The sequence below is a fragment of the Macaca fascicularis genome, chromosome 10 (genome assembly GCF_037993035.2).
Source record: "Macaca fascicularis isolate 582-1 chromosome 10, T2T-MFA8v1.1".
NCBI lineage: Eukaryota > Metazoa > Chordata > Mammalia > Primates > Cercopithecidae > Macaca > Macaca fascicularis.
Genome location: NC_088384.1, coordinates 19,736,327 through 19,750,171, shown reverse-complemented (window position 1 = coordinate 19,750,171; position 13,845 = coordinate 19,736,327). Strand labels below are relative to the sequence as shown.

The 13,845-nt window shown below is 46.0% G+C and overlaps 1 protein-coding gene across 47 annotated transcripts in view; it reads left to right on the top strand.

The window, feature by feature from the left end:
- Nucleotides 1-13,845, top strand: part of DEPDC5 (DEP domain containing 5, GATOR1 subcomplex subunit) — a 166,778-nt gene that overhangs the window by 129,228 nt on the left and 23,705 nt on the right. For all 47 annotated transcript variants that reach the window (XR_010578372.2, XR_010578375.1, XR_010578374.1 and 44 more), the window contains one exon: nt 12,950-13,119. Coding sequence is in view for 41 of the 47 variants with exons in the window: in XM_074003906.1 (XP_073860007.1) it covers nt 12,950-13,119 (170 nt within the window). In the remaining 6 variants the exon portion in view is untranslated. The remainder of the gene's footprint in view (nt 1-12,949; nt 13,120-13,845) is intronic.

Here is a 13,845-nt window from a genome sequence, read left to right as displayed (position 1 = left end):
GGCTCACTCCAGCATTTTCTAGTGCTGTGTGTGAGAAGTGAAGGGGTGAGGAGGATAGGGCAGAACCATGGAAAGAGCAGCCTCTCCTTTCCCTCAGGCAGTCATGACTTGCTCTTCTTCCTTCCTTGCATTTCGAACTCTCTACTTCCTTGACGTTTTTTGGGGATTAAAGAAGCCACATACTCCCTGTTACCCTGGGGTGTGCTCACTTCCGGCAGCCTAAACCACCTAGAGCACCATCAGGGCTTGAGACTTAAGGCCTTTGAATAGCAAGCAGTGACCTTGTGATTTTATGTCATAGGAGGACCTATTAGAAATAGCAAATAAGGCCAGGCATGTGGCTCATGCCTGTAATCCCAGCACTTTGGGAGGCTGAGGTAGGAGGATCACTTGAGGTCAGGTGTTTGAGAACAGCCTGGCCAACATGATGAAACCCCATCTCTACTAAAAATACAAAAATTACCTGGATGTGGTGGTGGATACCTGCAATCCCAGCTACTCAGGAGGCTGAGGCAGGAGAATCGCTTGAATCTGAGAGGCAGAGGTTGTGGTAAGCCGAGATGGCGCCACTGCACTCCAGCCTGGGTGGCAGAGTGAGACTCCATCTCAAAAAAAAAAAAAAAAAGAAGAAGAAATAGCAAAGAAAAGAGCAGGTAACTACCCTGATGTCAGTGGGAAGCAGAAGCCAATAGTCCAGCAACAAAGGTGGAGTGGGGAAAACCTGTTAGAAATATAACAAACACAAGAACTTGATAAGTACAGTGTTAATCATTCACTTCTAGCACTAGATTGCATACGAGAAGCTTCTCAAGAAACAACTTTACACCATTTTTCTCACGAAATCAAGTTTATTTTTAGTAGCCAAGTTTTAAAGTCTACTTTTTCCTCATAGATAAAAATTAAGAATTTTCATCTCTGCAGAACAAGGAACTAAGCCTGAAAGCTAGGTGCTTTCAGATACGTACTGAAGAGAGAGTTGAAAAGTCACCTTCCCACTTGCCTCGAGGTTACTTTCTAAGAAAAAGACACAATGCATTACATTAAGTAAATATTGGATTTTGCATGGCGACAATTTATGTGAGAGCTGAAGAAAGCAAAAAGGTTTCTTCCTTTCAAATAAATTTCAAATAAATATTCAAATAAATGCCACAAATCCAAGTGACACCTCCTTGTGGTGAGAGACCCTAGAACCAGCACATAGAGCATATTTACTCCACTGATTTCTTGCAAGTCTGTTTACAGATCTCTTGGTAACACCCCAGATTAGAGGCAGAAAACGGGGCAGCTAATGGCAGCAAGTGTGTAACACATTTTAGCAAAAATGTTTTACAAAATCTGTTAAATTTTGGTCTTTTAAGGTGGAAAGTAACTCATTTGCTCGTTCTTTCTCTTTTTTTTCTTTTTTTTTTTTTTTTTGAGACAGAGTCTCGCTCTGTCACCCAGGCTGGAGTGCAGTGGCCGGATCTCAGCTCACTGCAAGCTCCGCCTCCCGGGTTCACGCCATTCTCCTGCCTCAGCCTCCCGAGTAGCTGGGACTACAGGCGCCTGCCACCTCGCCCGGCTAAGTTTTTGTATTTTTAGTAGAGACGGGGTTTCACTGTGTTAGCCAGGATGGTCTCGATCTCCTGACCTTGTGATCCGCCCGTCTCGGCCTCCCAAAGTGCTGGGATTACAGGCTTGAGCCACCGCGCCCGGCCTTCTCTTTTTTTTCTTTTTCCTTCTTTCTCTTATCTCCTCCCTCCCCTCCCCTCCCCTTCCCTTCCCTTCTCTTCTCTTCTCTATTTTTAAAAATAGAGACAGGGTCTCCCTATGTTGCCCAGGCTGTTCTCAAGCTCCTGGGTACAAGGAATCTTCCTGTCTCAGCCTCCCAAAGTGCTAGGATTGCAGGTGGGAGCCATTATGCCCAGCATTTTCTTCCTTTTCTTGAAAGTGTTCAACAAAAGGAATTATTCTAATGTGAATCTTCTCCAGTAGATCATACAAAACCCACGAGCAGGGTTTCTCAACTTCAGCACTACTGACATTTTGGGCCAGATCATTCTTTCTTGTGGGGAAGTGTTCTGTGCACTGGAGGATGTTGAGCAGCATCCCTGCCCTCTACCCAGTAGCACTCCCAGCCCCACCCAGTGTGATAAAATGTCCCCTGACAGTGCCAAATGTCCCCTGGGGGCTGTAAAATTACCCCCAGTTGAGAACCACTGTCCTAGGAGAAATTCAAGGATTCCAGTCAGGAGCCAAGATTAGAGCAAAGCCTGAGAGGCTTTGAAGCCCATCAGTAACTTCCCTAAGCAGGTGTCAGGTTGATGCGTGATAAGGGCATGCTTTCAGAGCTTTGAGGTAGAATGAATGGTCAGAGCTGGAGCTGAGATGTTAGAGGGAAGCACTGTCCTCCTCTGTGCTCTGGCCCCTGGGCTCCTCTTGTGCTTTCATTGGTGCCAGTGGTGGTTGCTTCAGTCTTGCCTGCTGTGGTGCAGTGGTGATAACATTAATGCCGTGATTTGTAGAAAATTTATGTGTCAGGCCCTGTACAGAGCAGAAAATTGTCTCATTAATCTTTACCTCAGTCTCCTGATGGGTACTACAATTTATGCTTTAGAGTTTAGAAACTGTGAGGCTCAGAGAGGCGAAGTAATTTGCCCAAGGCTCTGCAGCCACTAAGTGCTAGAGCTGGAGTTTATTCTCAGGACTGCCTAGCCCTGAAGCCTGAGCGCCAAGCATACTGCATTTCAGCCCAAGGAGACAAGAGTCAAAGCCTGTCAGGACTTCGGATGATTTGTACAATAGCCCAGTTCCAGGAGTGGCTCCTGCCCTCAGTGATGAAGGACACTCAGGTCCCAGGCCCTTGCTACAGAACCACAGCTCTCTGAGTGTGCCCTTTCTTCCCCTCTGTGCTCTCCCTGCTGTTCTTCCCAGTGCACTCTCTCCAGTCCTGGCTTCAACAGTTCTTTCACTGTTGTCCCACCAGGACCTGTAACCAATTGATCTTGCTTTCACTTTCTTCCTCTCCCACTCACATCTCACTTTATGTAATCATAGCTTTGAGCCACCAAACCTCATTACACAGCTTTGAGTCCTGCTCCCCACCCTCATCATCAGCATCTTGTGTCACTGTAAAAACTGAAGCGGTCAAAAGAAACTCCCACCTGCCATCTGCCCTCGCCCAGTAGCTGTGTCTGTCCCCACTTCTCTGCCTCCCTCTAACGCAGCATCTCCACCTGCACACGAGACCCCAGCCCTCGCAGTACTCAGCGTAGCACTTTGGCAGTCATCCCCTCTCTGCTAAAGCATCCCCGTCAATCTGTGACAGGCACACACTCTCTCCTGCTGGCAAAGCAAAACTCAAATCGGGTTTCTGTCCATTCCCTCCGCTGGAACAGCCTTCCTGATGCAGGGAGCCCATGTTGTTTAGCCTGTGCCAGTCCTTAGTTCTGGTCCTCCTTGCCCTGTGACAGCATTTGTCAAATGATCTCTGACTCCTCCTTTAAACCCTTACCTTGCTTGGCTCTCAAGACACTGCTCCTTTGGCTCTCCTCGTTCGTTTTAAAATCAGTTTCCTTTGCTGGTTTCTCTTCAGCAACCTAATATTTTAATATTACAGCATGCAGGCCTCATCTCTATACCCCCAAAGTGTCACATCAATCCAGTGGCCTTTATTACCCCAAGATCTGGTCACTGCCAGATTTCTGTCTCCATCTCAGACCATGTCTCCAATTTGAGACTCATCCCTCCAGCTACCTACTTGACATGATCACTTAGAGGACTGGATGTACAGTGTTCAGAACCAGCCAACCCTGCTGTTTCCCCACAACACCTTAGTCTTGCCTTCTCATTCTAGTGACTTAGAAAAACTCAGTTGCCTTCTCATGCTCTTTCTTTCCTGCTCTACATCCAGCCCATCAGCAAATTCAGTTTTCCTTTTAGTTAATTTCAATATTGATTCAGGATTAACCATTCCTTACTGTCTCCTCTATGATCCTGGTTCAAGCCACCTTCATCTCCTGTCTGCATTGCTGCTGTCACCTCTCACTGGCCTCCTGGATTCTGCCCCTGCTCCTTATAAACTGCTTTGCACACAGGAGCCAGAGAGACCTCTTCAAATGGAAGTCAGGTGGTATTCCCCCATTGGGCAGGATCCTCTTATGGCCCCAGCTCACTCGAAACCAAAGTCAGAGTTTTCAGCAGCCCACAGGCCCCCAGGATGTGGTCCCCTCATTCTCTGTCTCGTCCCTTGTCCACCTCCTGTGCACTCTGCTGCACCACACTGGCTTCCATCTGTGTCTGGTGTCTGGGAACATGCCACACACATCTCTGTTTCCAGTGCTTTCCTTCTGCCTGGGGCACTGTTCCCCCAAGATGCCCTCGGGTCTCCCTCCCTCACTTGCTTCAAGTCTCTTGTCCAAAAATCATATGTGAGTGAGCCCTTTCCTGACCCCACACCACACACTCGGGGCCCCTTTTCCTACTTCTTCATCTCCTTTGCTCTTGCCACCACTTGACATTGTGTGTGTGTTTGTACAATTAGTGTGTTTTGAGACAGAGTCTCACTCTGTCACCGAGGCTGGAGTGCAGTGGCATGATCTTGGCTCACTGCAACCTCCATCTCCCGGGTTCACTGCAACCTCCGTCTCTGGGGTTCAAGCAATTCTCCAGCCTCAGCCTCCCAAGTAGCTGGGACTACAGGCGCCCGCCACCACACCCAGCTAGTTTTTGTATTTTTAGTAGAGATGGGATTTCACTATGTTGGCTAGGCTGGTCTCGAACTCCTAACCTCAAATAATCCACCTGTCTGGGCCTCCCAAAATTCTGGGATTACAGGCATGAGCCACCCCTCCTGGCCTGTGTTTTTCTACCTCCACAAAAACTTAAGCTGTGTGATGAATTTAGTTTCATTCACTGGCTCTCCCAGCACCTAGAATGTTACCTAATGTGTAGTTACCTGCAATAAATATTTGTTGAATGTCTGAAAAAACATGAATGAATATAGTTTGGCAGAATTGGGGAAAATTGAATTTGGAACATTTGCAGTCAGCAAACCTTCTGACACTAAGCAATTAATTGTCCAGGTGTCAGAAAAACAGTAGTTCTGCCATTTATTCTATTGAAAATGCTACTCTTCTCTGGTCATCAAGCAAATAAAGAAAAACAAAGAAAATGCTACCAGCCCAGGAACAGACAAACTGCCTCTCACCTAGGCATGTGCTTAGTCCCCACCAAGTGAGTGGACACGCCATATGTCACAGAGGCATGTGCACAGTCTCAGCCTGTTTGCTGCACTTACTTCTTGGTTAGAGTTATTGCTTGTGGAAAATGCCTCAGGTATTGTCACCTTTGCATCATTATTTTAGTTTTGGAGGCTGTCTTGACAGGTTGTTTTTTTTTAAGAGACAGGGTCGGCCAGGTGCGGTGGCTCACGCCTGTAATCCCAGCACTTTGGGAGGCCGAGGCGGGTGGATCACAAGGTCGGTGGATCACAAGATCAGGAGTTCGAGACCAGCCTGACCAACGTGGTGAAACCCCGTCTCTACTAAAAATGCAAACATTAGCTGGGCGTGGTGGCGGGCACCTATAGTCCCAGCTACTCAGGAGGCTGAGGTAGGAGAATCGCTTGAACCCAGGAGGTGGAGGTTGCAGTGAGCCGAGATCACTCCATTGCACTACTTCAGCCTGGGTGACAGAACAAGACTCTCTCAAAAAAAAAAAAAGAGACAGAGAGAGAGACAGGGTCTTACTCTGTTGCCCAGACTGGAGTGCAGTGGTGTGATCCTAGCTCACTACAACCTCAAACTCCTGGGCTCAAGCAAGTCTTTACACCTGAGCTTCCCAAGTAGCTGGGACTGCAGGTGCACGCCCTCATGCCCGGCTAGTTTTTTTGGTTGGTTTTGTAGAGACAAGATCTCTCTGTGTTGCCCAGGCTGGTCATGAACTCTTCGGCTCAAACAATCCTCCCACTTGGCCTCCAAAAGTGCTGGGACTAAGGCATGAGCCGATTCTCTCTCTTGACAGTTTCTGTAGTAATATCCTCGTTTCCAAAGCCTTCTCCTTCTGTAGGCTGGCAAAACCCTCTTTTGACTTCTGGTCTTCAGCTCAAGATGAGATTCAGATCATCTCAGTTTAGCTTTGATAATTCTTAGTGCTTAAAGGAAAGCAGTATATAGGCCAGGCATGGTGTCTCATGGCTGTAATCCCAGCATTTTGGAAGGCCGAGGCGGGCAGATCACTTGAGGTCAGGAGTTTGAGACTAGCCTGGCCAACATGGTGAAACTCCGTCTCTACTAAAAATACAAAAATTAGTGAAGTGTGGTGGCATGAACCTGTGATCCCAGCTACTCGTGAGGCTGAGGCATGAGAATTGCTGGAACCTGGGAAGCGGAGGTTGCAGTGAGCCAAGATTGCACCACTGCACTCCAGCCTGAAAAAATATGTCTGCATCTCAAAAACAAAAAAAAACAAAAAACAGAGAGAGAGAGAGAGACCAGGTGCAGTGGCTCACACCTGTAATCCCAGCACTTTGGGAGGCCGAGGTGGGCGGATCACAAGGTTAGGAGTTCAAGACCAGCCTGGCCAACATGGTGAAACCCTATCTCTACTGAAGATTTCTACTAAAGATACAAAAAATTAGCACAGTGTGGTGGCGTATGCCTGTAATCCCAGCTACTCGGGAGGCTGAAGCAGGAGAATTGCTTGAACCCAGAAGGTGGAGGTTGCAGTGAGCCAAGACTGTGCCATTACACTCCAGCCTGGGCGACAGGGTGAGATTCCTTCTCAAAAAAAAAAGAAAGAGAGAGAGAAGCAGTATATAGAAAAATAAGTCATAGGCTGGGCGTGTTGGCTCATGCCTGTAATCCCAGCACTTTGGTAGGCCGAGGTGGGTGGATCACCTAAGGTCAGGAGTTCAAGACCAGCCTGGCCAACATGATCAATCCCCATCTCTAATAAAAATACAAAAAATTAGCCGAGTGTGGTGGCGAGCACCTGTAATCCCAGCTACTCAGGAGGCTGAAGCAAGAGAATTGCTTGAACCCGGGAGGCAGAGGTTGCAGTGTGCCAAGATGGCACCATTGTACTCCAGCCTGGGCAACAAGAGCGAAACTCCATCTCAAAAAAAAAAAAAAAAAGGAAAAGAGAAAAATCATATGTCCAAAAAACAGGGACAATCGGGAAGAAGAGAGGATTTATGTCTATAGCAGGTATTAAACAGGTGTTCTTCTCCTGGGATCTGCGTATGGGCTTTAGGGGGTCAGTGAATCTGAAACTAGGCAGAGTTGTGTGCGTGCATGTTTCCTGGGAAAACATCCTTTTATTAACTTTTCAGTGGTTTCCATAGTTGTTACAAGGAATTTCATTCCATCAGTCTCTTGCCCATCACTCTTCCCAAAAGAAATGGGTTTCTTTTCCTTTTAAACCTGCAGCTAATTCTATCCAATAACAACTCTCAGCCCTTTGTGTTAGGATATGAGAGGTTTCTTACCAGAATTTTTTCAGGTTAGAATATAGTCTTTTACTGTTTCATTTACTTAAGTGGGGAAGATCTGTTTTCTTTAAATTGAGCCGTCTTCAGTGTTTGGGTTTTTCTTCAGAAAAAAAAAAAATAACATGATTTGCAGGGGGAGGAAGGCCTGTGTATCATTTGTGACCTGTCCCTTTTTTTGTTTTTTGTTTCGACATGTTCCTTTTTAAACACTTAGGATACTCAGTTGGAAGTTGGCATTGGAAGTCTGTTTTGAAATGCCTGACATTGATGCATGACCCTCTCTGGCTTGGCTCGTGGTGGCTCCCACTTTCCCATCCCGGTCACCCTGGGCCTCTCACCTGGAAAGCAGCAGGTGCATCTGAGACTCTGGAAGCAACAGCCCTGCACCCCTTAAGCCCACTCACATGCCTTTGCCTTCTCAGCTTTGTTTTGTTTGTGTGTTTTTGGTTTTTTTGTTGTTGTTGTTTTGGTTTTTTTTTTTTTGAGACAGAGTCTTGCTTTGTCACCTAGGCTAGAGTGCAGTGGCGTGATCTCAGCTCACTGCAACCTCTGCCTCCCGGACTCAAGCAAGTCCCCTGCCTCAGCCTCCTGAGTAGCCGGGATTACAGGGATACACCACCACGCCTGGCTAATTTTTTTTGTATTTTTAGTAGAGATGTGGTTTCACCATGTTGGTCAGGCTGGTCTCAAACTCATGACCTCAGGTGACCCACCCGCCTTAGCCTCCCAAAGTGCTGGGATTACGGTAGTGAGCCACCAGCCTGGCTGTTTGTTTGTGTTTTTGACACAGAGTCTTGCTCTGTTGCCCAGGCTGAAGTGTGGTGGCATGATCCTAGCTTGTTGCAGCCTCAACCTCCTGGGTTCAAGTAACCCTCCTGCCTCAGCCTCCGAAGTGGCTGGGAGCACAGGCATGTGCCAGCATGCCTGGTTAATTTTTTGATATTTTGTGGAGACAGGGTCTTTGTTGCCCAGGCTGGTCTTGAACTCCTGGACTCAAGCAATCCTCCCACCTCGGCCTCCCAAAGTGCTAATATTACAGGCATGAGCCACTGCACCCGGTCCCAGCCTTTTCTTGATGGCCCACTGGATTTTGGAGTCAGGAGGGAATTTAGAGCACCTCTGTCCAAACCCTGACACTTGAATGTTTTCTGCAGCACTCCTGATAAGTGGGGAGCAAGATTCTCTTTGAAAACCCCCCTCAACATAGCACTCACTCCCAAGACTACTTGTTCCGTACCTGGGCACCTCTGATTGTTATGTAGAGTATCACTCCCCTACCTGGGGTTGCATTTTTCTCCTCTGCTGACACTGTCCCCTTCCCCAGGTACTGATAACCCCCTGACTATGACCTGGGTGAAGGATGCTCGGCCTGTTCCTCCTCTGGGCTTGCATGTATTTATTGGTCTTGTGTGAATAAGTTGGTTTTCATGGAACTCAAGTAATGATTCAATGAACCAGAAAGCTGAACTCAGCTGGGCTCACATCTTTGTCAACATCATAATCCTGCGAGAAACATATGTACTGCCGAATCTAACTCGGAAGTACAGGGCCAGTAGTATCTTCAGCCGGTAACCACTTGGTTGAGCAGTGTACTTCCTGGCCCAGGCCAGCATGTTCTGAACTTAACATGCCAGATGAGAGAGAAGAGATGCATGAGGCCACTGCTGGTATTTATTGAGCATCCTTGTCTTTGTGACACAGACTTTTCTCTTGGGAAGAAACACAGTGTCCAAGACCAGAGGGCAAAACTTCTTTTGATTTTGACTAAGTAAAGGGTTATTCTGGCAGTATCAGGAATCCAGAACATGAAGCAAAGACAGAATCTAGTTTTGGTGAGCCTTTTAGCATTGGAATGACCAAGTTCTTTAGCCTTAAATGTCACAGACAGCCAAGCAGTGTCCGTCGGAGGCACAGACAGGCCTCAGATTGAACACTGGTGAACTCATGGCCTAAATTGGGAGAAAAGACCAGCAGGAACAGAAGGAAAAGAGGAGAGTTACAAGTTAGGTGGCTGGAGAAGGCAAGAGAGTAGGTCCACACTCCTTTCTAATCCATGCTTAACCTGATTCTCATCCATCTCTATGAAGCAGCTGGGCTGACACATCTCAGTTTGTAGTCCAGGAACTAAACCAGGAGAGGTGAAGCAATGCTCTCTGAGACGTGGTTACTAAATGGCCGAGCTTAGATCTTCCAACTCCAAATCAAGAACTTTTCCCATTTGCATGTTCTAGGTTTTTTTGTTTGTTTGTTTTTCCATTCATGAGATATTTATTAAAATTTGAGGAAAAAATCAATACAGTGTAGATATCACTACTGAAAACCATATATCATCATACAAAAAGGGATTTTGGCCAGGCTTTGTGGCTCATTATTATCCCAGCACTTTCGGGGGCCGAGGCAGGCAGATCAATTAAGGTCAGGAGTTCAAGACAAGCCTGGCCAACATGGGGAAACCCCAACTCTATTAAAATGCAAAAATTAGCTGGGCGTGGTGACGTGCACCTGTAGGCCCAGCTACTTGGGAGGCTGAGACACAAGAATCTCCTGAACCCGGGCAACAAAGTGAGATTCAGTCTCAATAAAAACATTAAAAAAATTTTTTTTTTTTTAATTTTGAGATGGAGTTTTGCTCTTGTTGCTCAGGCTAGAGTACAATGGTGCGATCTCGGCTCACTGCAACCTTTGCCTCCCAGATTCAAGCGATTCTCCTGCCTCAGCCTCCCGAGTAACTAGGATTACAGGCATGCACCACCACGCCCGGCTAATTTTTTGTATTTTTATTAGAGACGGGGTTTCTCCATGTTGGTCAGGTTAGTCTTGAACTCCTGACCTCAGGTGATCTGCCTGCCTTGGCCTCCCAAAGTTTTGGGATTACAGGCGTGAGCCACCATGCCTGGCTAAAAAAAGAATTTTATTTTGGGAATCGTTTTCTAATTTATGGCAAATATTACTTTCAAAAATAATACCACAGAGCAACACAATTAGGTCAATCTTAAAGACTGACAGGCTGAGCAAGGAATGCTTTTATTTTTTGTAGGAGCTCCTTCTTTAAACTGTCAAGTACTAGGGCTCTGCCTTTTGGAGTGATTTCAGGCACCAAGTCATCAACAGTAACGTGTTCTAGTCCTTTTTCTTTACCTCTTAATGCAAAAGCAAAACACATATCACTTAAAATCATTATCTTTACATTATCTTTATCAACTCATCCTTTCAGCCACATTCAATTAATTTAGCTCTCAGCAGCTCTTTCAGGCGTTCTCTTTCTCCAGTTTCTGTCAACTTTTGGTTAATCCCTGCTCTCATATTCATCTTGCTAACCACACTGCCTGGACTTAGTCTTTTGTGAGAATGGTAAGTGGTACATGTGGCAGCCGAATGCCAGTTCGCCTGAATGCCATTAGTGAGCTAGCTGGAGCTCTCCTGCCTTACAACAGAAGCTCATTAAAATTGCTGACTCAATAGCTGTTTATCCTTGTCAGGGAGAAAAACCCACACTCAGGGATTCTGTCTGTAGAACCCAGAACTGAAGTGACCACTTCAGCTAAAGAAAACTATTGAATTCTTGGGGGTAAGGGAGAATGAGGGGCGGATTATAGTTTATAGAAACCCTAGGTCTGGGGGCACATGTTCTCAGGATCTCTTGAGACTGTGCCTCAGGGAGGAAAAAACTAACAAAAAGAAACCCTAGGTCTGGCAGTGCCCAGCCAAGCAGAACAGAGGCCTGACCTTTTCTTTGCTTCTAAGCCTATTTTAGGGCTTTAGCCTGGTCAGGAACTTGATTGTCTGACACATCTCTAAAACATCCTATCTTGAGTTGAGTAGGATTTCTGAGCAGAAGTCTCAGATAGGATGAGTAAGCCTGGTACTCACCCAGCATCCTTGAGCAACATGTCAATGATGGGACCGGGTGTTAAGCTTCATTATAAGGTTTCATTTCTTGAGAAAAGATTGTAGAACTACTGTCTTCCTGGGTTGAAACCTGAAAAGCAAGACTTGTCACTGGTGGTCTGGGCTGTTTGCCCATTGTGTTTTTTTTTCATAGGCACTGAAATAAAAAGTTCTAGGGGTTAGCCTGGCTGAGGTTCTGATTCCATGATCTTGGCCAAGGCATCTTCTCTCCCTGGGCTGCCGTTTCCTCATCTGTAAATGAAGGGGTTGGATTACTTAGGGAGAAGTAAACTATGGCTTAAGCAGCCAAGTCTGGCTTACCATTTGTTCGTTTATAATTGACTATTTCTTTTAGAGGAGTTTTCGGTTCATAGCAGAATCTGATAGAAAGTTCCTATACATCTGGCCAGCATGGTGGCTCAAACCTGTAATCCCAGCACTTTGGGAGGCTGAGGCGGGTGGATCACCTGAGGTCATGAGTTTGAGACCAGCCTGGCCAACATGGCAAAACCCCATCTCTCCTAAACGTACAAAAATTAGCCGGGTGTGGTGGCACACACCTGTAATCCCAGCTACTTGGGAGACTGAAGCAAGAGAATCACTTGAGCCTGGGAGGCAGAGGTTGCAGGGAGCCAAGATCATGCTACTGCACTCCAGCCTGGGTGACAGAATGAGACTCCATCTCTAAAAAAGAAAGAAAGAAAATTACTATACATCGTTTGACTTCCACCCCCACAACCTGCTGCCCCCACTATCAACATCCCCAGACGGAGTAGTCCATTTTTACAAGGTACAATCCATAAACTTACATTGACATCATTGTCACCCAGAATCCATGGTTTACATTTCAGGGTTCACTCTTGGTGTTGTATATTCTTTTTTTTTTTTTTTTTTTGAGATGGAGTCTCGCTGTGTCGCCAGGCTGGAGTGCAATGGTGCTGTCTCAGCTCACTGCAACCTCTGCCTCCCAAATTCAAGCGATTGTCTTGCCTCAGCCTCCCGAGTAGTTGGGACCACAGGTGCGCGCCACCACACCCAGCTAATTTTTGTATTTTTAGTAGTGACAGAGTTTCACCATGTTGGCCAGGATGGTCTCGATTCCAGCACCTCGGCCTCCCGAAGTGCTGGAATTACAGGCATGAGCCACTGTGCCCGGCTGGTGGTGTATATTCTATAGGTTTGGACAGTGGCACATATCTAACATTATAATATCATACAGAATAGTTTAACCGCCCTAAAACTCAGTCTGCTTTTTTAAAGTTTTATTGGAATATAGCCAAGCACATTGATTATGTAACGTTCGTGGCTGCTTTTGCACTACAATAGCAGAGTTGAGTAGTTGCAACAGAAACCATATGTCTCACAAAATGTGAAATATTTATAATGGAGCCTTTTACAGAAAGTTTTCCAATCTCTAGTCTAGATGATTTCCAGGAAACTTCTAGAATCTGCAGTTTTCTTTTAGGCATTATACATGCTATACATGCAATAGCATCTTGTATATAGTTTCATATCTGGATACTTAGTTGTTTGTTCTTCATCCCACTCCTTTTCTCGCTCTCTTGGGGCCCCTCCTGTGTGCTGACATAGCTGCCACTGTCCCAGAGCAGAGGACTGTGACCCTGGATGTTGATGTGAACAACCGCACAGACCGGCTGGAGTGGTGCAGCTGTTATTACCATGGCAACTTTTCTCTGAACGCAGCCTTTGAGATCAAGCTGCACTGGATGGCGGTGACCGCAGCAGTACTCTTCGAGATGGTGAGAACCTTCATGCATGTCATCGGGCCTTTGGCTCACCTCACAGTGGGGCATGGAGATGCTTGGTAGAGATTCATGTCACTTTAATTTTTTAGTTCAGGCTCTTATTACCATTCATTAGGACTACTGGAGTAACTTTTTTAAAAAAATTAAACATAGTAAAAATTTCAAGTGATCAAAAAGGGTAGAATCAGGGTTTCTTAGCCTTGGCACTATTGACATCTGAGGCCAGATAATTCTCTGTGGGGGAGTCCTACATCTTATAGGAAATTGAGCAACAACCCTAGCCTCTACCCACTAAATGCTAGTAGCACAGCCCGAGGTGTGGTAATCAAAATGTCTCCAGATATTGCCACAATACTCTCCCAGGAAGGGGGAGTATTGCTCCCTGTTGAGAATCACTGGTTTAGAGTGAAAAGTAAGTCTATTTCCCACTTTCATTCCCTGGGACTTTCATCTAAAAGCAACCACCACTACCGCTTTGTTGAGTACATTTCCACAGAGATTCTAAGCATGGACAAAATCACGTTACTTTTTTTTTTCAACAGAGGCGGTAGCATTGGATACATACTACTTACATTGCATTTTTTCTATCACCTATGTGTTCCATGTCAGTACAAATAAATCTGCCTTGGGATTTTTTTTTATTATTATTGTTATTGGGTTTTTGTTTGTTTTTGTTTTGCTTCGTTGTTTTTAAGGGCTGGAGAGTATTCTATTATTTGT